General features: G+C 40.3%; 1 protein-coding gene across 3 annotated transcripts in view; it reads left to right on the forward strand.

Annotated features, from left to right (window-relative positions):
• The window catches only part of LOC136884884 (probable peptidoglycan muropeptide transporter SLC46), a 431764-nt gene that overhangs the window by 394956 nt on the left and 11017 nt on the right, over positions 1-25791 (forward strand). For all 3 annotated transcript variants that reach the window (XM_067157189.2, XM_068230381.1, XM_067157193.2), the window contains exons 2-3: positions 8972-9073; positions 11681-11818. In XM_067157189.2, coding sequence (XP_067013290.1) covers positions 8972-9073; positions 11681-11818 — 240 coding nt within the window. The remainder of the gene's footprint in view (positions 1-8971; positions 9074-11680; positions 11819-25791) is intronic.

Consider the following 25791-nt stretch of genomic DNA (forward strand, 5'->3'; position numbering starts at 1 on the left):
TTTTTTTCCAAGAAATGATTTCAGCGAACCTGCAATGGACATTCTGGAGAAATAAATTGAAATTAGTATTCAGTAACTGGAATCATATTCAATCAATACCGATCTGCGTTTAGGGCAGTCGCGCAGGTGGCAGATTCTCTATCTGTTGTTTTCTTACCTTTTCTTAAATGATTTCAAAGAAAGTGGAAATTTATTGAACATCTCCCTTGGTAAGTTATTCCAATCCCTAACGCCCCTTCCTATAAATGAATATTTGCCCCAATTTGTCCCTTGAATTCCAGCTTTATCTTCATATTGTGATCTTTCCTACTTTTAAAGACACCACTCAAACTTATTCGTCTACTAATGTCACTCCACGCCATCTCTCCACTGACAGCTTCTAAATTCTGCAAGAACTTTTTTAACAAACGCAGAATTTCTTTTTTAAATTATGAATCTAAAAATATGCAAAGTCTGAAATAAGAAGTATTTGACTCATACGGTTCATACAGTTTCCCAAAAGAAACTTTCACCCCCGTCAACGCAGTAATTAAAACTGAGAGGACTCTTCCTATTTGTGAAACTCACAACCTGACTTTTAACCCCGTTTATCAACATACCATTGTCTGCTGTCAATCTCACAACATTATCGAGGTCACGTTGCAGTTCCTCACAATTTTGTAACATGTTTTACTCTATAGAGAATAACATCATCCGCAAAAAGCCTTACCTCTGATTCCACTTCTTTACTCATATCATTTATATATATAAGAAAACATAAAGGTCCAATAATACTTCCTTGAGGAATTCGCCTCTTAATTATTACAGGGTCAGAAAAAGCTTCGCCTACTCTAATTCTCTGAGGTCTATTTCCTCGAAATATAGCAACCCATTCAGTCACTCTTTTGTCTAGTCCAATTGCAATCATTTTTGCCAGTAGTCTCCCATGATCCACCCTATCAAATGCTTTAGACAGGTCAATCGCGATACAGTCTATTTGACCTCCTGAATCCAAGATATCTGCTATATCTTGCTGGAATCCTACAAGTTGAGCTTCAGTGGAATAAACTTTCCTAAAAGCGAACTGCCATCTATCGAACCAGTTATTAATTTCGCAAACATGTCTAATATAATCAGAAAGAATGGCTTCCCAAAGCTTACATGCAACGGATGTCAAACTTACTGGCCTGTAAGTTTCAGCTTTATGTCTATCACCCTTTCCTTTATACACAGGGACTACTATAGCAACTCTCCATTCATTTGGTATAGCTCCTTCAACCAAATAATATTCAAATAAGTACTTGAGATATGGTACTATATCCCAACCCATTGTCTTTAGTATATCCCCAGAAATCTTATCTGTCTTTACCACACTAGGGTTAAAGAATTTGGAATTCAGAAAACTTACCTGAGTTGTCTTTGCAGTATATCGATATAGTCATTTCCAGGTTCTTAGGTGTAAAGGATCGTCGATTTTTAGACAGTATGTTGCAAAACATCGAGAAACTTATCCCCACATCAATGGATGTAAAGGATTCATACTTGAAGCAAGTGCGATCTTTCCCTTCAAAAACACTCGCATCAAAATTTTCCCCTTTCAGTATTTCACTTATCTTGCACATACAGTAATTTGATGATTTTCTCAAGCATTAGTTTTTTAATTTCGTTTCATTTCATTTTCTTTCTTACTACAGAAATGATGTTTAAGAGGATGAACTAATGATGATTCGAATTATAATAATTTCGTGTGGCTATTTCTAGCCGAGTGCAGACCTTGTAAGGCAGAGCCTCCGATGAGGGTGGGCGGCATCTGCCATGTGTAGGTAACTGCGTGTTATTGTGGTGGAGAATAGTGTTATGTGTGGTGTGTGAGTTGCAGGGTTGTTGGGTATAGCACACACACTCAGCCCCCGGGCCATTGGAATTAACCAATGAAGGTTAAAACCCCCGACTCGGCCGGGAATCGAACCCGGGACCCTCTGAACCGAAGGCCAGCACGCTGACCAGTCAGCCAACGAGTCGGACGATGATTCGAATTGAGAATGGGCAGTACAAATGTAGTCGAAAGGAGGTGAAGTTAAAAAAAGCCGTTAAGACCTCTAAAAAAGCTAACAGGGACCTATAAGTCAAAAACGCCGAAAAAGGAAAGAAGAAAAGAACAAATACAAGTCACCATTTTCTGGTCTACAAATACCCAGAATGAACATATATTATGTTGGCTTCGTCTTTGGACACTCGAGGGAAAAAAAAGGAGTTTTTCTCAACTGCTGAGCCCTATTGATAACACTTCTGAGCTTCTTAGTTGGTCAAACTGTTGGTGGAGGTGGTGATTATTGTTTCAAGTTGCAACCGGGATATAGTGGGTTCGAATCCCACTGTCGGCAGCCCTGAAGATAGTTTTCCGTAGTTTCCTATTTTCACACCAGGCAAATGCTGGGGTTGTAACTTAATTAAGGCCAGGACCGGTTCCTTCCAACTCCTAGCCCTTTCCTATCCCATCGTCGCCATAAGACCTATCTGTGTCAGTGCGACGTAAAGCCACTAGCAAAAAAAAGTTTTAAGAGGAAGTACAACTAGGTCTATTAACATTAATCAGACATCCTAAACCATATGGCTTGGCTAACTGGGTTCGGTATCTCTCATACCAGAGAGCTTCTCAGCTGAACTAAACTTCACTCACAGATCAACCTCACAACGTCAGTAGATGCAGAGTGGGTCTCGGCCCATAATTGGTCACGGCTGGTCCGTGGTCCAACTGCTCTGCATTCTGACCGGGCAACCGAGCAGAGGAGGGGTGGCCACAGCTCTACCGTAGCTCTACACCTCTGTATTCGGGAGACGGGACAGGGCTGGACCTCACGGCTGGCCCAACCGTCGGCTGTCTGGAGAATGGTTTTCTGTGGTTTTCCATTCTCCTGCACTAAGGCGAATGCCGGGAGAGTTCCTAGCAAAGGCCACGGATGCCAAACCCCTCACCTTCTCCGAGCATCTCCTTCACCGTAACAAATCTCCCGGCCTGAGAGACGGCGTTACTGTCTAAGGAGCCCGCCGCCCCCTTCATGGGGGTAATGAAAACATTTTTGTATAGTAGTTCAAACTTCACAACACGCACAGTCAGTCAGCTGACGGCATAAGGAATATAACGGGGCCGGCCGGGAGACTCCCACCAATCGCTATATTTTTAACCAGGAATGTAATCAACTAAGGTTCTGATCTTAAGGAGTTTCCCCCAGTTGTTATAGTTTAAAATTCAAAACTCACGTCAGTTCATATTACAAGTTAGTGGAATGGACATTGTATAATGTCAATAACATTTTTGTATTTAGAAGAACCTCTTCCCTTTAAAGACTAATGCTACAACGAACTATATTATCAATACGAGCAATGACGTGTTCAGTGTTTTAATTTTAACTTCATTATCACCTTTAGAAGTGCGACAGGCTTCGGCAGCCGGCACAATTCCTATCCTCGCCGCTAGAGGGGGCTTCATTCATTCCATTCCTGACCCGGTCGAATGACTGGAAACAGGCTGTGGATTTTCATTTTCATATCACCTTTAGAGTGCTCATTATTTTATAAGTACCAATATTTGTATTTATTATCCATCTTTTTAAGCAGAAGATGTTCCAAAATGGAATGAATCCTGTTCTTGTAATGTTTAGCTAGACTTTAAGCTAACACATGTTTGTATACGCATAAAAACTAGCTATAAAAATAAAATAGGCCTAAGTATTGGAAGGTGTGAAAAATCCTTTGAACTTAGTTAAATCCAATACGGGATAAAAAATGAAATTAATAAGTTGTGGCTGCTCAGCTAATCTCACGAGATCGAGTGAAACCCACCCCACCCGCCGGTCCAGAATTAAAATCCCTGGACTTGGCGGGAATCGATCCTGGGATCCCCAGAAACGAAGCCCACAACGCTGACAATTCATCCAAGGAGCCAAACAGATACCCATACAACCAACTGAGTATTACATTTTATGTTCTCTATCTAATTTTCATGTGGTTTAAATTACCTAGATTAATGCTTTCAAGAGCCAGTCCTTAGCTGAATGGTCAGAGTACCAGCCTTAGATTCAGAGAGCCCAGGATTCGATTCCTGGCCAGGCCCCGGATTTTAACTGCGCATTGTTAATTCCCCTGGCTCGACGACGGGTGTTATGGTGATTGTGAACATACAACTGGGCAACCATCCTCTATTAACACTAATCAGAGAGAAAAAAGGAAAAAGTCCGGCACTTCGAAGAATGAAGGTATCGGCATAAGAAAGGCAAGGGCCATGAAGGGCATGAAAATGAAAGACTCCCTAGGCTTCGCAACCTAATACCGTCGGGGTCGGAAAAGAACAAGAGTTGACCATGGGAGCAATGCTAGGACTCAGCTAAGGTCCCCGCGGTCGCCAAACCTTGCTCCAAAGTCGCCTCTTACAATAGGCACGGGATACCATGGGTGTTATTCTACCACCCCCACCCACAGGTGGAATGACCAAGGGAGGTCGGACAGGAAATACGAAGGCGAGGAGTCTGACAGAAGTAGAAGCAATGCCGAACTCAGCTAGGAGACCCATGATCTCTAACTCCTGTTCCTGGGTCTTCTTTTACTCGCCTTTTACGACAGGGTGGCGATTCCGGGGATGTATTCTACCGCTGCCACCCATAAGGGGTCTCGAAGACCAGGTGTTCGTGTTCATCTTAATACACTTTCCTTCCCCTACAAAGTGAATAGGCCCTACATCCCTCCACACAGGTAAGGCAACCGACCGTAAAACAGGGCTTAATCCCTGCACAGTGCCGACCTCAAGCAATTGGCAAAAAGGCTAAGACGAAGAAGATACTTTCACAACTCAAAATAATATACATGATATCTAACGGGTTTGTGACTTAAGAAAGAGACAAACTGCAATATTTGACTATTGTTATTGATTTTATATTTTACTGAACTAATTTATAGCTGTAACTGCCGTGTTCAAATCTTGGAATTCCCAGTACGAGTGCGATGACTGAGTGTCGTCGTCATAGGCGTCACACTAAGCGGGCCACCATTCAAATACCGACCAATGCAGGCGCGATTTCTTTAAAAAAAAGTCACGACTCTGTGCCTATGAGCGCAGTTATAAAAAGTAGCATAAGACAATAAAATTGCTTGTTTTTTTTTACTTCTGAACTGTACCGCTTCCCAGACTGATAGTATTTTAAATTACTCGAATGTAGCTTAAACTATCTTAAATAGTGTTCAGAAATTCGTGAAGCATACAAGATGATTTCTATAGAAATCAATTTTAATTGAAATTCAACACCCTGTCATTATCTGATGTGAAATAGTTAATTCTTCTGATGGTAAATATATGTTATTATTATTATTATTATTATTATTATTATTATTATTATTATTATTATTATTATTATTATTATTAGGCTTCGCAACCTGATACCGTCGGGGTCAGAAAAGAACAAGAGTTGACCAAGGGAGGTCGGATGGGATAGATGAAAGTGAAGAGCCTAGCACACGTAAGTGGAAGCAATGCCAGGACTCAGCGCAGGGCCCCTGGTCGCCAACCCACGCTTCCAAGTTGAGAGAGAGCCCCTGGGGCTGCTGGTATATTCGAACACTTTCAAATACCACCGGACTAGGTTGGGATCGAACTCACTAACTTGGGCTCAGAAAGCCAAAAGGCAGTATTCTACCATCTGAGTCACTCATCCCGGCCAACCGTCAGCTATCAATCCGGCTCCATGGTCACAGGGTTCCCGGGTTCGATTCCAGGCAGGGTCGGAAATTTTAACCATAATTGGTTCATTCTGCGGCACGGGAGCTGGGAGTATGTGTAGTCTTTATCATCATTGCATCCCCATCACGACGCACAGGTCGCCTATGGCGTCAAATCATAAGACCTGCATCTGGCGAGCCGAACTTGTCTTCGGACCCTCCCGGCACTAAACACCATACGCAAATTCATTTCATGAGCTATCAAACCCACTAGTAGTCCGGCCCCGCGGTGTAGGAGGCAACACGTTTGCCTGTCACCCGGTCGGGTCAGGGGTTTTTAGTTGTAAATGATGAGACTGGGTGTTTGTGTCGTCCTTAATGTTCCTTTCCTCACATTCAACACTTTGCAATCCCGCTTTCCAAATACGCGCAGGTTCACAACATATGGTGCAAAGTAGGAGTAAAAGATCTTCTTAGATCGACGCCCCGAATAAATAGCATTAAATAAAAAAACACTTGTACCATCTCCTCCAAGGAACTCAACTAATTATGCCAGAACAGATAAGTACGAGTTATTTGTTATAGGTCTATAATCCTATCATTACTATTCATAACGTAAACCAAAGCAGTGTCCAGTAATATACCTGAAGTAAGCCTACAATAATGGACTGTTCTTTCAACATTGATTCAGGTGATAACCATTGTAGAAGATAATCTCCAGTGTGCACGGCGGTATATGCCTCTGAGATATGTATTCAGTACTCCACACTTTCACTCACTTCGCTAGTACCAGTAACTTTACAGTACTGTTAGAGAATTCTGCTGCTTGGAATAGCATATGAAAGTCAGAACAATGCTTCTTATACATTAACACATTCACGTAAGTTATACCATGAAATCAAATTAGGTAGACGTTTCTTCCTGGTAGCTGGGCAGCAAATAGGGTAACCATCATATTCGTCATCTATTCTCTACCCTGGGACAACGGTATGGTCTCGTTAAAATACAATGTCCATACTTGGCAAGGTAATCAGGAGGTGGAATGAAAAGAAACTAAAAGCAATCATGCGGTACGGATAGTTTACGTCAAGGGACCTCCAGTTTTATCTAAAATCCGAAGCACTAACCCTTGTGGATCGGGTTAGTAGAAAAAAAATCCACGAGATTCCCCGACTGTCGCAATAGGCGACTAAAAGGCGTACCCCTAGAGACTTTCAATATGGGAGCTGAGTCTGGCATTGGTTCCACTTTATTGCGTCAGGCTCCTCGCTTTCAGCTTTTCTATATAAACGGCACGTTTCGAACTGTCAGTGGATCCATGGCGCAGATGGGCGGAAATGTAGGAAATATTTTAATATGAAAATCAAGTTGCAATTCAAGATGAAAAATTAGGGCAAATATTCGTTTATAGGAAGAGGAGTTAGTGACTGGAATAATTTCAAAATTCTTTGAAATTGTTTAAGAGAAGTCTAGGTAAAGAACTGATAGGGAATCTGCCAGCTGGTCGACTCCCCCAAATGCATGTCAGTGGTGATTGATTGATTGCTTCTATTTATCAAAATTGAAATAGAGACGATAATCTTATGACTTCTACAGTCTTCGTTGTACGAGATTCGCCACCTTTCCTCATTATTACAAAAATGTCACATCCAAATAAATATAGATTATAGAATATGCTATACTTTAATGTATTTTCAAATTTCAGGCACAATTATGAATGCAATGCATAATTTCAATGCTTTATAACATAAACGAGTAGGATTTTGAGATGGCAAAATTGCAGTAGCATTATGTAGATCTATTATACTCTTGTTCGTTATCGTAATGTATATTGCTAGAAACTGCTGACTGGAAATTCATTATATCTGAAGATTTTTAATTTGAAGCAGGACTTTCCACTATATTCTTACACTGAAAAATAATTAATCATATAGGTGTCTGTGTTAAATATGGTACTGGTAATAATTACTTTTATAAATTTTTGAATCATTATTTCTTGATGTTTTGAATTAATTATCACTCTGATTTTACAGTGTTTCTATGGAATGCTTCACTTGTTTACATCTTATTTACTTCTTGTTAAAAGAAAATCAAACACAGTTGACCATGGTTAATAATAATAATGTTAATGGTCACGCACGCTAATCTACGTTCTACGGTTTTTGGAGAATGCCGGAAATGTTGTCCTGCAGGAGTTGTTTTACTAGCGCGTGAATCTACCGATACGAGGCAGGACATTTGAACACCTTCGAATACCAGCGTACTGATGGTGGTGGTGATGATTACTGTTTTAAGAGGAAGTACAATTGGGCAGGCATCAACTGATGAGAGGGAAGAAGCAAGAGGTCATATCATTCGAAGAATGAAGGTATAGGCAAGAGGAAGGGATGGGCATAAAAATTAAAGACTCCTTAGGCCTCACAAATCTAATACCATTGGTGTTGGAAGAGAAAAAGAGTTGGCCAAGGAAAGATGAAAGTGAGGAGGTGGAAGCAATGTCAGACCCGTTGTCTCCAACCCACGCTCCTAAGTTAAGAGACCCTAGGATGTCCTATTAGCTGCTTCTTATGACAGACAGAGCATACCGTAGATATATTCTACTGCCCCCACCTACAGAAAGATACTACTGGACTGAGCCAGGTTCGAAACCGCCAACTTGGACTCAGAAAAACATCGCTCCTGCTGTCTGAGCCACTTTGCCTGACAATTTACAGCGGATTCTAACAGTTGCACTGCATTTTGAGTCTAATTTTTCAAAGTAGCCTTTAGCCAAGAAAATGTATGTAAGTGAACAGAAGCTTGTATATGTACTACATATACTCAAGTTCAAAAATTGTGGTTCCAAAGAACATCCTAGTAATAAGCAATACTTTATATTTTTGCATTATACAACCTTCTTTGTTCAGTTTAATTTTTCAAAGTAGGTAAGATCATAATATGATGATAAAGTTGGATTTCAAAAGGGCAAATTGGGACAAACATTTGTTTATAGGCAGAGAAATTATGGATTGGAATAATTTATCATGGGGGATGTTTGATAAATTTCCAACTTCTTTGAAATCATTTGAGAAAGTTCTAGGTAAACAATTGATAGAGAATCTCCCACCTGGACAACAGATCCAAATGCAGATCAGTGGTGATTGACTGTATTTTAGCTCCAAATTTCTTGTTTTGTTTTATTTTAAATGTATCCTTCCCGTTCCTTTAAATTCATTTTTCATTTTTCTTAGCAATTCCTGTTTTGTATCAGATACTAACCCTTTCTTTTTCATTCTGTTGACAGGTGAGATTGCTGTGATGTACCTGTTCACAAGATATCGCTTCAACTGGAACGAAGTGGACTTCAGTATGTTTTCAACTTACAGTATGATCACCAACCTAATTGGTAAGTTGCTTTCTACTTTGTTTCTTTTTTGTTTTTTTTTGTTTTTATGGTAGTGATGGAATAGGACAAGGCTAGTACAGGAAAGGAAGTGACTGTGGCCTTAATTAAGGAAAAGCCACAGCATTTACCTGGTTTACAGATGGAAAACCATGGAAAACCTTCTCCAGGGCTGCCAACAGCAAGGTTTGCACCTGCTATCTCCTGAATACAAGCTCGCAGTTACATAATTTAGACCACATAGCCATATATAAACATATAGCTGGTTCCAAAATCAAAGTTGGATTCCTACATGGCCAGATGGTAAGAACGGTGCAACTGGACATCCTTGCCTCACTGGCAAGCTTGAATCACAGTTTTTCTGCTGGCTTCTATACAATGAGGACTATAATCAAATTTATAGGGACAAGTATCACTTTTCTATTGCTGTTATGTAATCTGTAGTTTTATTTAGGGGTAAAGTTAATTTGATTACCGTTATAATGGAGCTGACATTCGGTAACATGTATTTCTTAGTATAAGTGATAATGCTATGACCTATATAAACCCCACAATGAGTTCTCGGGGGATATTCCATGTTGGTCTAAAACTGTAACATATTTTTCTGGGGAAAGATTAACATGGAGCTAATGTAGTGAGCCCAGAGTTCTGATTTAAAATATTTTATAAGAAGTCAGCTTTTGAATGAATCTTTGTTTACATTGCTTTATTGTCAACCAACCTTGTTGTACAGCGGTGAAAGCTGGGTAGACATAGGATCTTGTTCATAAGTTGGAAGAAACAGACACAAAACTAGTGAGAAAGATTGCTGGCTTAAACAGTTGGGATCAATAGCAGGAGGGTACTCAGAATGAAGAGATAAAGGCTAAGGTAAGATGGATGAAGCTGTAAACATAATCTGGCTTTGTTGGGCTGGTCATGTGAGGTTAATGCACAAGGGTAGGTTACCTAGGAGAGTAATGGGCTCAGCCATGGAGGGTAAAGAGTACGGACAAGCAATGAAGTTTATTAATTTAAAAGTAAAGAGTAGTGGAGGGAGATCAAAACGATGATGATGATTAGACTCAGTTTCTAATGATTTAAATAGGTGTGGAACAAGACCACTGAGTTAACTGTAAATGGATGATTATGGAGGTGCTTAGTCAATTCACAGAGTCGTGTGGACTGAATGTCGAAAGGCATAACAGACTGTAATAAAAATATATTTATGTGTGTGCAGTATGTATACAGAGTTGGGAATTTATTGAGTAAAAATAATTGAATCACTTGTAACAAATACTTTTCTTAGTGATATTTGCTTGTAATGATTACTTTTTTAGTGTAATAATTACTTGTAATTTTTTTCTTGAAATGAAATTGTTATCGCTACATTCTAATTATCAATATACATCACATGGAAACAGAAACAGGAAATAATTAAGTGATGATGAAGATAATTCTCTCAATTCTACTTCAGTAGATCCAGTAGCTTCCCCAGTGTTGGATGATGTGCATTCTTACCTCCTCAGTAATTCTAAAGACATCAGACTTTTCCTACAATATCCCTTACTGTTGGGGATATTCTCTAAATTAAACACACACATTCTTTCAAGAGCCCCCTTAGAGCATCTGTTTAGCATAAGCAAAGACGTACTTACCTCTAAGAGGTTGAGGCTTAGTGATGAAGATTTTTAGAAGTAATTATTTACTAAAGTAAATGGCAAATTATTCAAAATTCCAAAAGTCACTGACTAAAATGAAAATTCTGGGGTGGGAGTCAACTTTAAGAGTTTAAGAGTTCCAAGGAACCATCTTTAGTCTCCTCGCAAACATTGGTATCACTCTAGGCCCATGCCAAAAAGAAATGTGACTGGCATTCTGTGAAGTAATATTCATTACTTGTTTAAAAAATGAATATTGTAATTGAGTAAAATATTTCTCAGGTAACTATAATTCAGCCCAAGTAATTATTTTCTCGTACTCTTCCCATCACAGTATACAGGGAGTATCGGAACTATACCAACAAAACATCAGGCATGCTTTTTGTGTTATGTTAAGAGCGATGGTGCAATCGGATTGGTGCAGAACTTTTTCTTTTTTTGAGAAAACAAGGTCACTTTGTTACTTCCAGGTGCACGATTCAAACTGACAAACTTGCTGTGCAAGAGGCATCATTACTCACATATTTCATAACTTTTGCCAAAAATTTAATTTGAATAACCAATTTATTAAGGACATTGATATAGTGGCCTTGAAAGGCTAACAATAGTCAGAAATCATTTATACTCCTAGTAGTCTCTGTTAGCTATATCTTTGTCCTATAAGGAGTTTCTCATGGGTTTCAAAATATTGATTGATATGATTTTTACTAATAGGAATAATATGGTATACTAATTCTTTAATATACACTATATTTTACACTACCTTTGTAGTTGTCATCAACACTTTTCACATAAGCTTTGTCTTTTTGGTAGCCTCCAAATGGGGGAAGCAGAAATAAATGCTTTTGAATAATAAATGCACAGAGAAATTAATTGTGAATTAGTTGAATTTGAATTTGGAATAATTGAATTCCTTTCAGTGGTACATTATCTGAGGTGCTTCTTCTTACGTTGCTTCCTCTTTCTACAGGAACCATGGTGTCCGTGGGACTATTCAGTCACGTGCTTAAGATTGATGATGCCCTCATTGGTGTTATGTCCTGTACGAGCAAAATCCTGTCCTGTTTTGTGTATGCTTTCAGCACCACGGATTGGATGATCTATATGGGTAAATATGCTTATATTCTAGATATAAATTTGAAATCAAACTTTGTACATCTTTCTGTCTTAGAATAAAGTGTAGTGGTATATTGTTGAAACCAATTTAAATTTGTATGATAGAAAGGAATCTGAAATGTTTGTTGTCAGGTATATATTCCTGTACCGGTACCTATTTGATCAATAATATTATATCTGGTCTGCTCAGGATAAAGAATGGATGTCAAATACAATGACTTGTCAATAATAATAATAATAATAATAATAATAATAATAATAATAATAATAATAATAATAATAATAATAATTTTGAACAGGAAAGCAGACATTGAAAACATTGAGAAAAAGGAACGCAAAAATCAAAAGAAAAATTCTAGGCCCCAAACTTGCCAACGGACATTACCAAATTAGAGGCAGACAGGAAATCAAACAGTACACAGATATTCACAGTGACATTAGAAAATACAGGCTAAGATTCTATGGACATATTAAAAGAATGCATCCAGACAGACTTACAAAACAAACAGTTGAATTCTATGAAAACAGGAGCAAAAGCAAAACAAACACTGTGAAATGGACTGGTGAAAGCCAAACCTATTTAAAATAGGCAGGAATTAAATCAGCAGATGTCCAAAATGGGGTAACCTTCAGACCCAAAATTCACAAATGGCAAGGTGACCAAGAAGAGAGACCAAAGAAGAAGATGGGAACAACTTGATCTGAAAACAGAAATGAAGCCCACAGTAAAAGAACAAAAGAAATATGGGCACAAAGGAAGAAAAATGCACACCTCTAACTACCTTGCATAGTCATAATGGGCTTATTCACCTATAATAATAAAAATAATAATAATAATAATAATAATAATAATAATAATAATAATAATAATAATAATAATAATAATAATAATAATAATAATAATAATAATAATAATAATAATAATAATAATAATAATAATTGTACCGGGCGGTACACCTCCACGCCGCTAATTTAAAATTTGCGCCAGTTGAAACTCCTCTGCTGGAGGAAGTCCGAACTTTATATACGCTATTAATTCTCTACCTTCTCAGAAGATGTCACCACGTGGAAAAGTTTGAGTTTTTGAACTGTGTCATTTTTGATGTGTTTTTGTTTCGCTTGAAGTAAGAAGTGTGAACTTTCTCTTCTAGAGGACACTACTGAAGATCAACAATAGTGCACCCTAGTGCGGAGTCAAAGAACTATTTTGTTGGAGAAATTTTTATTTCAAATGTTTGTTCTTTGCTAAATTTCTTTCAGTCATTGGTTAAGTTGGCAATATTAACCCCTCCTTTCCCCTTGTTTTAAATCTAGCCTATCCCGAATTTCTTAAATTAATTTTCCACCAATTATGTGTTTCTTCTTAGTATTGTGTAGGGGTTTTTTGATGAACCAATAAAATCCTCGTGGGAGGGTGTTCTCATTCCCCTAACGCCTAGAACCTTCCGCGAGAGTATTTAAACTGCTGATTTTAGGGTCTCCGGGCCACTTCTGTTCCATCTTTCAGTGTATAAAGTACATAGCAGGAGGCGGGAAGCGCCTCTCTCCTCGGCAGCAGTCAACAACAAGGTAATGGCCGATTAATAACTTCTTTCTTTGCTAGATCAGCAGTTTAACTCTCAGGGCGGGTTCGAAGCGTTCCACCATGTAACCTTTTCCTAAATGTAACTAATCTTTTCATATATTCTCTTTTAAAGCTACATACTGGGATAGAGAGTGCTAACCCTCTCGAGCTCCCACTCATATTGTTTTGAGGTGAACTTATTTTTCTCAACCTATTCTTCGTTAACGTAAAACAAATTATTCTCTTCTTAAGTCACCTCTTTAGTATGGGATTAGCCCTTGTATTAACGGCCTAGTGCCAAGTAGGTCTTAATCAAAGTGTATTAGGAGTGCAAGTTCGCCTCCTCTCAAATTGTTATTTTAGAGGTCATTTAATTAACCTCCTTTTCATTTAATAGACCTCAGTAGATTGGGTATTTTACCCCTGTGTTTACGTCCGTTGAGGACAGCTTGAAGGTGGAGTTTGGTGTGGCCTGGGAGAGGCTTAAATTTGAGAGCGAGTGGCTCTTTTGAAAATTGAGTATTGTATGCCTCGTGGAGGCTTTTCAGTGTAATTTGGAGCAAGGGCTCCTAGGCATGAATGGGGTTTTCTGCCCCTCTGTTGAAACTTGTGTGTGTGGGGTAAAACTGAGCAGATTGCCCTAGCATTGTGCAGTCAGGGCGCGAAGCCCAAATCATGTAAATATTGTAACTACCCTTTGAACTTGCTACTTTGTACCTGCCATGCTTGTTATTTCTTTGTTTTGAAAAGAAAATATAACCTTGGTATTTTTAAATTAATTTTACTCTTAGTAGCTTGAGACCTGTTCACCACCCCGCACTTTCCTTCACGCATAACTACCACAAAAACTCGGTAACAATAATAATAATTGTTACCGAGTTTTTGCGGTAGTTAGAGGTAAAAGAAGGTGCGGGTGTGAACGGGTCTCAAGCTACGAAATTAGAGTTCATGTAAAATTAACAAGGTTATATTTTCTTTTCAAAATAAGGAAATAACAAGCATGGCAGGTACAGAGTAGCAAGTCAACAAAATGTAGTTACACAATTTAATGGATGGGGGCTTCGCGCCCCGACTTCACAATGCTTGGGCAATCAGCCCAACCTTACTTCAAAATAAGTTTTAACAGAGGGGCAGAAAACCCCATTCATGCTCAGGAGCACTTGCTCCAAATTACACAGAAAAGCCTCCTCGAGGCATACAACACTCAATTTTCAAGAAAGAGCTACTCGCTCTCAAACTTTAAGCCTCTGAAAGGCCACACCAAACTCCACCTTCAAGTTGTCCTCTCAGGACATAGACACAGGGGTAAAATACCCAACCTACTGAGGTCTATTAAGTGAGAAAAGATTAATTACATGACCTCTAAAATAACAATTTGAGAGGAGGCGAACTTGCGCTCCTAATACTCTTTGTTTAAAACCTACTTGGCACTAGGCCGTTAATACAAGGGCTAATCCCATACTAAAGAGGTGACTTAAGAAAGAAACAATTTACATTACGTTAAAGAAGAATAGGTTGAGAAAAATAAGTTCACCTCAAAACAATATGAGTGGGAGCTCGAGAGGGTTAAGCACTCTCTATCCCGATATGTAGTTTAAAGATAGAATAGATACCAAAGGTCTTTACATTTTAAGGAAGGTTACATTATGGAAAAACTTCGGACCCGCCCCGAGAGTTAAACTGCTGAGCAAGCAAGAAAAGAAGTAATTAATCGGCCATTACCTGGTTGTTGACTGCCGCCGAAGAAAGAGGCGCTTCCCGCCCCCTGCTATGTACTTTACACACGAAAAGATGGAACAGAAGTGGCGCAGAGACCCTAAAATCAGCAGTTTATATACTCTCGCGGAAAGTTCGAGGCGTTTTAGGAAGGAAAACACCCGCCCACAATTTTTTTATTGGTGGTTAAAGAAAACCCCTACACAAGATGAAGAAGAAACACATCTAATTTAAGAAATTCGGGATTGGCTAAATTCAAAACAAGGGGAAAGAAAGGGTTAATATTGCCAACTTAAACAATGACTGAAAGAAATTTAGCAAAGAACAAACTTTGGAAATTAAATTTTCTCCAAAAAAAAAACAGTTCTTTCACTCCGCACTAGGGTGCACTATTGTTGATCTTCAGTAGTGTCCTCTAGAAGAGAAAGTTCACACTTCTTACCACAAGCAAAACAAAAATACGTCGAAAATGATACAGTTCAAAAACTCCAAAATTTCCAGGTAGTGACATCTTCTGAGAAAGTAGAAAATTAATACCGTAGATAAAGTTCAGACTTCCTCCAGCAGAGGAGTTTCAACTGGCGCAAATTTTAAATTAGCGGCGTGGAGGTGTACCGCCCGGTACAGACCTCCCCCCCCCAAAAAAAAAGTTCCTCCAGGGGTGACACATGAAATTTGTTTGAAAGCAAGGTCCAAGTTTTGATGTTGATATGGAGATTAATTGCAGAAGTATTTATAAGATTTTCTTAATTTGGTTTGATTCAGTTTCAAAATTTTGTAGTTACTGGTGAAGTAAAGTCTTTATGTTTGTAGAAGTTGAATTCAGAAGGAAAACTTTAGTTTTTAAAGTTGAGGAAAATTTTCTAAGTCCACCAAATATTGCCGTAGAATACCCAAGAAAAGGTAGTAAAGTTGAACTGGAATGTCCATATGTACTTCAAACGTTGATGATTTTAACGGCCAGACCAGACGCCACTGCTTGCGTTCAGAGGAGGCCGCCCGGGCCCCTCAAGTACCCTGAGATACCGCTCGCCCGCACTATGAGAGGAGTAGAGGTGTTGAAGCACGCCGCGCCCGCGGTGAACATATACAGACTGCGGGCCAGTAGCAGGTCGTGCGCCGCACATCAGCCTTGGCCGGGAGGAGGGCTCCGGCTCGCCGTGCACATGTCGTCCTCGCTGGGGAAGAGGGGGCCCTTCCTCTATCCCAGTCGCAGCACGGCGCCGCGCGGCTGCGGGGGCACTAAAACATTAAAGCTAGGCGGCAGAATTGTTGGACCATCATCATTTTTTTGAGGGCACAGGCTTTGTGGAGAGGTTGAGGGGCCAGCGGCGTGCAGAAATTCATTTCAGATGCGAGCCACTGTGTGTAGTGGAGCAGGAGACGGGAGCGTGGTAATGGCCGTGGCAAGGATAGGATGGCAGTTTAACCGTGCGGGGAAGGTTTACAAAACACTTACATATGAAACAAAATATTATAGAAGGGGCAGAATGCCTTAAAAGTGAAAACTCAAAAAAAATATAACCTTCATATTCCTTTCACGATTATATGAAGCAAGTTAACCCAGAAATTACACCGGTTTCACCTGTGACAGGTGAACCCTAAATATCCTCTCGGTGGTTGGATTGCTTAATAATAATGTGACCGGCGTAAGGAAATCTAGAATGATACACGGCCCATGAAATCTGGGGGCAAGCTTGCCAGCGGGAACAAAATTCTTGACCATCACCTGGTCACCTACCTTCAAATGGGTGGGTCTCCGTCCACGATCATATCTTTCCCTAACCTTTTCATGAGAGACTTTAAGATTGGCTTTAGCCTTCTTCCAAAGATCTTTAATATTATCCGGATCTATTGTCTCGGGTAGAATGTCACTCAGAGACCAGAGGTTAGAGAGCGGCGTGTTGGGAACGAACTTGAACATCAAGGAAGCTGGAGTAAACTTGTGAGATTCATGAACCGCCGACTTCAAAGCAAAAGCTAACCAATGCAGGGACGTGTCCCACCTGGAATGATCTTCATGATGATAGGCAATAAGCGCGGACCTGAGATTACGATTAACCCGTTCAGCCAGAGATGGTTGAGGGTAATAAGCAGAAGTAGTTACATGAGAGATGGACAAGTCAAAACAGAATTTACGAAAAAGATTTGATGTGAACGCCTTTGCATTATCAGACACAATATATTGGCACAGACCAAAAGAAGCAAAAATAGAATTTAGGCAAGTAATGGTGGACTGAGCGGTAGCCAGCTTAGTCGGAAATAACCAGGAAAATCTAGTAAAGCCATCTACGCATACAAAGATAAACTTGTTAGCATTTCCCTTAGACTGGGGGAAGGGTCCTACATAATCAATATACAGGCGTTCCATGGGGCGCGACGCTTGATGAGAAGACAAAAGGCCTACCTTGGTGGACATGGTTGGTTTACTAAGCAAACAGGATTTACAAGCCTTCACTAGTTCACGGATTTCACCGTCCATACCTTTCCAGATGAACATTTCACGAATCTTCTCACGAGTTTTAAAGATACCAAGATGCCCTCCTAATGGGGTCTCATGATAATACTTGAAGATCATAGGTACAAGAACGGCTGGAACGACAACTTTCATCATCTTATCATGCCTCGATGGGCAACATAAAACACCATTCCTCAGAACATAAGGGACCACATGTTCCCCAGAAGAAAGGGTTTCCATTATCGGAGCCAGCGTCGGATCTTCACGTTGGTATTTCTCGATATCCCTAAAAAGCATGGGAGCATCTGTTAAGATGGCATTAACACCAGATAGTATGGACTCGGGAGGTGATGGACTGTCGACCGGTTCGTGGGTCTCGACGTCGTTGGAAAACATACGGCTGAGTCCATCAGCAACAACATTTTCGGTGCCTCGGATATGCCTGACATCGAATTGGAAGGCAGAAATACGGATGGCCCAACGGGCTATACGGCCAGTACGACGCGGCCTACCTAAGACCCAGCTTAAGGCTTGATTATCTGTCTCCAGGTCGAATTTGACATGTTCAAGATAGAGACGGAACTTTTCTAAGGCAAATAAGACTGCCAAACCTTCAAGCTCATAGATAGAATACTTGGCTTCTTGAGCCGACAAGGTCCTAGATGCATAGGCGATGGGTCGCCTCCCTAGTTCAGTCTCTTGAAGAAGGACTGCAGCTACTGCTGACGACGACGCGTCGGTTTGGACAATGAATTTCTTTGAGAAATCAGGCATAGCAAGTACAGGGGCATTACAGAGAGCTAATTTAAGATCTTCAAAAGCGGCTTGTTGAGAAGGTCCCCATTCGAATTTGATGCCTTTCCTACGAAGAAGGTTCAAGGGCGCCGCTCTTTTAGCAAAGTTAGGAATGAACTTCCTGAAGAAATTCACCATTCCAATGAACCTGGCGATACCTTTGATGTCCTTAGGGGGTTTAAAATCACGGATGGCCTGTGTTCTCGAATGATCGACTGCAACACCATCAGGTGACACAATATGCCCTAGGAATGACATAGAGGGCTTAGCAAAGGCAACCTTGGACAACTTGACAGTTAACCCAGCCTTACGAAGGCGATCAAGAACTTCTCGCAGATGATCTAGATGTTCTTCAAAAGTCTCTGAAAATACGACGACATCATCCAAGTAGTGGTACAAGTACTCAAATTTGATGTCGGAGAAGACCCTATCTAGCAGCCTAGTGAGTACAGCTGCTCCCGTGGGGAGCCCGAAAGGCACGCGGTTGTATTCGTATAAATTCCAGTCCGTGACAAACGCTGTAAGATGTTTAGACTCTTCGGCTAGAGGAATTTGATTGTAGGCTTGATTCAAGTCCAAGATGGTGAAGAACTTGGCCTTACGGAACCATGAAAAACAAGAATGAAGGTCGGGAAGGGGCACAGATTGTAACACCACCTTCCGATTGAGAGCCCTATAATCAATGACAGGCCTGAAGCCCCCTTGGGGTTTCGGGACTAGAAAAATAGGTGACGAATACGCCGACTTAGAGGGCCTAATAATACCATCCTTCAACATCTGATCGATGATTTCTTTCAGAGCCTTCATTTTAGGTGGAGATAGCCTATAAGGTGGAAAACGGACAGGAATCGAATCCGTGACCTCAATTTTGTATTCGATAAGATCAGTAACACCAAGAGTATCAGAGAACACCTCTGGAAACGACTGACACAACTTACGAATACTATCAGCCTGCTCCTCAGGTAGATGTCTAAGGTCTAACAACATCTCATCCTGGGTAGGCGAAATAGATGAACATGATACAGAATTACATTTCAATAATGGGATTTTACAATTAAACGCAAATTTGAAAGAGCACGACCTACTCTGGAGATCGAGCACAAGACCAGTGTAGGAAATGAAGTCAGCTCCCAATATAATGGGGCAAGACAAGTGCTTGGCCACAAACAATTTGATTTTCCATGTAAATTTAAAAATACGAATTTTGACCTGTAAAGAACCTATAATTTCTAATGGGGATGAATTAGCCGAAACATATTGAACAGGAGATGAGTCATAGTCAGGTAGTTTACAAACAGATTTCAATTTTGCATACCATTCGGCCGAAATAATAGAACAAACACTGCCTGAATCTAATAGAGCTGTTATAGGTTCGTTATTTACCTCAATTTTGAGAAAGGGGACCGGTGCGGGGGTATCCGCCGCAATCCTAAGACACTCTTTAGGGCATTCAAAAGATGAATTTGAAGACTGATCGTTCCCTGAATTTTCGACCTGTTTACCAGGGGCTGAGCCTCGGGAAGAAGGATTAGTCGACTCAGCCGAAGCCACTAGTCATTTTTTATTATTGGCATTGGTGGAATTTACACCGGAAGTTGAGCAGGAGGGGGTGCTATTTGAATTTGGGCAATTCTTGGCGATATGTGAGAAAGCCCCACATTTAAAACAGCCTTGTGATGAACCAGCTCCATTATTTGCCCTACTAGATTTGATCAATGGACACTTGTTCCGCAGATGGTCAGGCGACCCGCAAGCGTAACATTTACGAGGAGTGACTGATCGGCGAGGTGGAGGCCGAGTATTACTAAAGGAAGGTGGGGGTTCTTTCGCGACACGCAAGGAATCGGCGTATCTAACCCCTTCCGCTGAAACGGCCAATGCTTCAAGTTCCGAGAAGGTTTGCGGGCACGCCGCGAAACACAAATATGACCTATAGGATGGTGAAATTCCTTCTACAATAGCCTGTACAATCTGGTCTTCAGGAAAATGAAGAGCAAACACCCTAGTATAGAACTTAATATCTCGGATAAAGTCTGCCAAGTTTTCATCCAAACGCTGTACACGATAATAGTACTTCTGAATAAGGGAGGACCTGGCCCTAGCCGGGATGAAGTTAGCTAGCAAGTGGGCGTGGAAATCCTCAATAGATGATTGCTCGGCAATGGCTCTTACTATTTTGTCGGAGAGAATGCCAATTGCATAGGGATAGATAATTTGCAAAATCTGACATGGGGAAAGAGAAAACACAAGGGCATGATCCTGAAATTCAACTAAAAATCTTAAAAAGGAAGTTACTTCACTGGTGGTGTTAACGGAAAACTTAGAGATACCTCTGAGCAACATTGCCAATGGATGAGGCAAACTGCTGAACCCGGGTGACATAGTAGGTAAAGGTTTCAGTGGCAAGGAAGTTAATTCAGAACGTACATTATTTAATGAGTTACGGCGTTCAGACTCGTCCAATGGGGCAGAGATTGTTTGAGCAGCGATGGTTTTCCTATTGGCTTCTCCCTTAGGAGGCTCTTCCTCGCTACCTACATTCATCGTGGTGGGTTGATCAATTTTGGGAGGAACTTCCCCAGTTAACAATTGAGTGACCTTGCTAGATAATTCAGAAATACTCTCAAGCAACGTACTAGCTTCCTTCCTCTGAACGTCATTCAACTTCAGAGACAACAGATCGTTAACCCTATTTGAAAAATGATATAGCCTGGCTTGCACACGCTTAATTTGATTAGGAGAAGGATCATTTTCGTCAAAAAAACTAACTACGGATGCTAGCCCTGTAGTATTCTCGGTGATCGTGGAAAGAGAGTCATCAATTTCTTTCTCTCCCAAGTTGGGGATGGAAATAGGCAAATCAAGGGACTCTCTAAGCTTGTTGGTGTCTATCGCAACCGTGCCTCCAGATTGCACATTTCTGATAGTTAACTCATAGATCAACTCCTCCTTGCGCAAATAGTTAAGATGGAGAACATCGCGAGGGCCGGGCATGATGACAGAACAATTTTGAAAAACTCAAAAAATTCCAGCAACTGAGAAAATGGTTAGAGTTCGGAACAAAACAATGTTTAGCCGTCAAAAGGGGCTAAATTGAGACCCATTCAACCACGCTCTGCTACCACTTGTTACCTAGTTTTTGCGGTAGTTAGAGGTGAAAGAAGGTGCGGGTGTGAACGGGTCTCAAGCTACGAAATTAGAGTTCATGTAAAATTAACAAGGTTATATTTTCTTTTCAAAATAAGGAAATAACAAGCATGGCAGGTACAGAGTAGCAAGTCAACAAAATGTAGTTACACAATTTACTGGATGTGGGCTTCGCGCCCCGACTTCACAATGCTTGGGCAATCAGCCCAACCTTACTTCAAAATAAGTTTTAACAGAGGGGCAGAAAACCCCATTCATGCTCAGGAGCACTTGCTCCAAATTACACAGAAAAGCCTCCTCGAGGCATACAACACTCAATTTTCAAGAAAGAGCTACTCGCTCTCAAACTTTAAGCCTCTGAAAGGCCACACTAAACTCCACCTTCAAGTTATCCTCTCAGGACATAGACACAGGGGTAAAATACCCAACCTACTGAGGTCTATTAAGTGAGAAAAGATTAATTATATGACCTCTAAAATAACAATTTGAGAGGAGGCGAACTTGCGCTCCTAATAATCTTTGTTTAAAACCTACTTGGCACTAGGCCGTTAATACAGGGGCTAATCCCATACTAAAGAGGTGACTTAAGAAAGAAACAATTTACATTACGTTAAAGAAGAATAGGTTGAGAAAAATAAGTTCACCTCAAAACAATATGAGTGGGAGCTCGAGAGGGTTAAGCACTCTCTATCCCGATATGTAGTTTAAAGATAGAATAGATACCAAAGGTCTTTACATTTTAAGGAAGGTTACATTATGGAAAAACTTCGGACCCGCCCCGAGAGTTAAACTGCTGAGCAAGCAAGAAAAGAAGTAATTAATCGGCCATTACCTGGTTGTTGACTGCCGCCGAAGAAAGAGGCGCTTCCCGCCCCCTGCTATGTACTTTACACACGAAAAGATGGAACAGAAGTGGCGCAGAGACCCTAAAATCAGCAGTTTATATACTCTCGCGGAAAGTTCGAGGCGTTTTAGGAAGGAAAACACCCGCCCACAATCTTTTTATTGGTGGTTAAAGAAAACCCCTACACAAGATGAAGAAGAAACACATCTAATTTAAGAAATTCGGGATTGGCTAAATTCAAAACAAGGGGAAAGAAAGGGTTAATATTGCCAACTTAAACAATGACTGAAAGAAATTTAGCAAAGAACAAACTTTGGAAATTAAATTTTCTCAAAAAAAAAAAAAAACAGTTCTTTCACTCCGCACTAGGGTGCACTATTGTTGATCTTCAGTAGTGTCCTCTAGAAGAGAAAGTTCACACTTCTTACCACAAGCAAAACAAAAATACGTCGAAAATGACACAGTTCAAAAACTCCAAAATTTCCAGGTAGTGACATCTTCTGAGAAAGTAGAAAATTAATACCGTAGATAAAGTTCAGACTTCCTCCAGCAGAGGAGTTTCAACTGGCGCAAATTTTAAATTAGCGGCGTGGAGGTGTACCGCCCGGTACAATAATAATAATAATAATAATAATAATAATAATAATAATAATAATAATAATAATAATAATAATAATAATAATAATAATAATCTTACGGATGTCCTCACCCATCATGAAATCCTAATTACAGCAATTCAAGAGTCAAGGTTTACTGATGAACATGCGTTTAAATCACAAGGTTATAGAATCTTCAAAGGGAAAACTGGCAAACGTGTGATGAAAACTGTTCCACACCTTGGCACAGGATTTATTGTCAGCAGGAAAATTATTGATTCATTCACTGATTTCAGCTCTCCTAACGGCAGGGTCTCGATGCTTATCTTTCGGAGTATGAACAACGTACACACGCTTGTGAACATACATGCGCCAATCAACCAGGCAAACAAGAAAGACCCAGAAGGAACAGACAAATTCTGGGAGGACCTGGAATATGTTATATCAAAAATTCCTGGCAAACACACAATCATTTTGCTTGGAGACTTCAATGCCCAGATTGGCAAAGAAAGGAAATTCCAAAATATCATTGGAAACTATCCAGCCCACAGACGAACCAACCGAAATGGGGAAAGGCTTATAGAGCTTTGTAAGGCATTCAATCTTGTTCTTAAGTCAACAGCTTTCAAACATCTACCGAGAAAACAAAAGACATGGATATCACCAAATTCTCACTTGGGAGAATTTCAAATAGATCATGTTGCCATTGCACGAAAAGCAACACAAGAGATCCAAAATGTTAAAGTCCTGAGAAGTGCTAACCTTGACTCAGACCACTATCTATCCAAGATCAAAATTAAGCTTCATCCAAGAAACACCAAAAGAGTTAAGATAAAGAAAACTAGCAAATTTGATACAGAAAACCTGAAAACCAGTGAAGAATTCATTCAGAAACTTCAGTCTTTGGACACAGAAAATTGGGAACAACTGAAAAATGCCATTGTTGAAACGGCTGAGGAGACAGTATTGCTAAAGAAACCAAAGAAGCATCCATGGTGGACTCAAGAATGTGATGAAGCCATAACACAAAGACAAATCGCTTGGCAAAGGTGGAATTCCCTGAAGAATCCAGAAAGTTATGAAGACTTTCTGGAGGCTAGGAAACATGCAGTAAAAGTGATCCGCCAAGTAAAACGTGCATTTGGCAAAAACCAACTGACACTGATCGAGCAGGACTTCAATAAGAATAATACTAGGGATTTCTATAGAACCTCCAAACGCAACCTCACCAAGTACACCCCACCAAGTCTACATTTCCGAGATCACAATGGAAAAGTTGCCTCCAACGACAAGGATAACTGCCAAATCTTGGCTAAATATTTTGAATCTCTTCTTAACTGCGAAGAACCAGAATCAGAATTCACCTTTGAAGAATCCAGACACCCCAACCCAGACTCTTCTCCCCCCACAAAAGAGGAAATCAAACAGATAATTACATCATTAAAGAACAACAAAGCACCTGGAGAAGATGCGATAATTGCTGAACTCTGGAAGTCTGCAGGTGAAAAGGCGATCGATAAACTAACTGAGATCATTCGCAAGATCTGGGAAACAGAGAAGATCCCAAATGATTGGACAGCAGCCCTGATTCATCCCCTACATAAGAAAGGTGACAAAACAGATGTAAACAACTATCGCGGCATCTCCCTTCTCTCAGTAACATACAAAATTCTCTCCAAAGCCCTTCAAACTCGGGCAGAAGAGCAACTTGATTCACAGTTGGGTGAATACCAAGGAGGCTTTAGAAAAGGACGATCTTGTGCAGAGCAGATCATGAACCTTAAGTCTGTCCTGTCGTACCTAAAATCCAGGAATAAGAATTTTGTAGTTACTTTTGTTGACTTCCAAAAAGCCTACGACTCCATAGATCGACACACACTCCTCCGCATTCTGAAGGAAATGGGCTTAGACAACAAAACGAGAGCTATCATTCAACAGACCTTAACCAGCACTACATCCAGGGTGAAATTCAGGGGAGAAATTTCGAACGTCTTCGAAATCAAGACTGGTGTTAGGCAAGGGGATGGAATATCACCACTTCTCTTCAACTGTGTTCTGGAGAAAATCATTCGGGAATGGCGCAAGGAGATGTGCAAGGAAGAGGTTGAGAATGGCCTTAGAATAGGATATAAGAAAGATGATCTTATCATAGACTGCCTAGCTTTTGCAGATGACCTAGCGATCTTTTCTGATTCCCTAGATACTGCTGAAAAACAAATTAACCAACTGAGAATCCAAGCAGCAAAAGCTGGCCTCCAAATCTCTTTCCAAAAAACAGAGTTCATAACGAACATCAAGCCAGCACCTAGAGAGCTCATTGTGGAACAGGGAAAATTCAAGCAGGTGGAAAAGTTTAATTACTTAGGAGAGTGGATAGTACCTAACAATTCTGAGAAAGAAGCAATCATGTGCAGAATCAACAAGATGGAGGTGGCATATCAGCTGACTAGGAATGTCTACAACAAAAGATCAGTGTCCATCAATGCCAAGCTTAGGCATTATTGTTCGGTTGTACGCCTGGAAGCACTGTACGCAGAGGAATGCCTTGCAATGAACAGAAAAGGTCTGATGGAGAAGCTAGAAGCTAAAGAAAGAAAAATCCTGAGAAAGATTCTTGGACCAATCAATGAAAATGATGAGTACAGGAGATGACACAACAGTGATCTGTACCAGCATATGGAGAGGATAACGGACACGATTTGGAAAAGGAGGATTAATTTTTATGGCCATATAGCACACATGAGCACACAGAGACAAACCAATAGGATCTTTTCCTACTTTCTTAACAAGAAAGCCAAGGGACCCTGGTTTATCAAAGTTGAAAAAGACCTTCAAGAAATAGGAA

This window comes from Anabrus simplex, chromosome 1, assembly GCF_040414725.1.
Source record: "Anabrus simplex isolate iqAnaSimp1 chromosome 1, ASM4041472v1, whole genome shotgun sequence".
Classification (NCBI taxonomy): domain Eukaryota; kingdom Metazoa; phylum Arthropoda; class Insecta; order Orthoptera; family Tettigoniidae; genus Anabrus; species Anabrus simplex.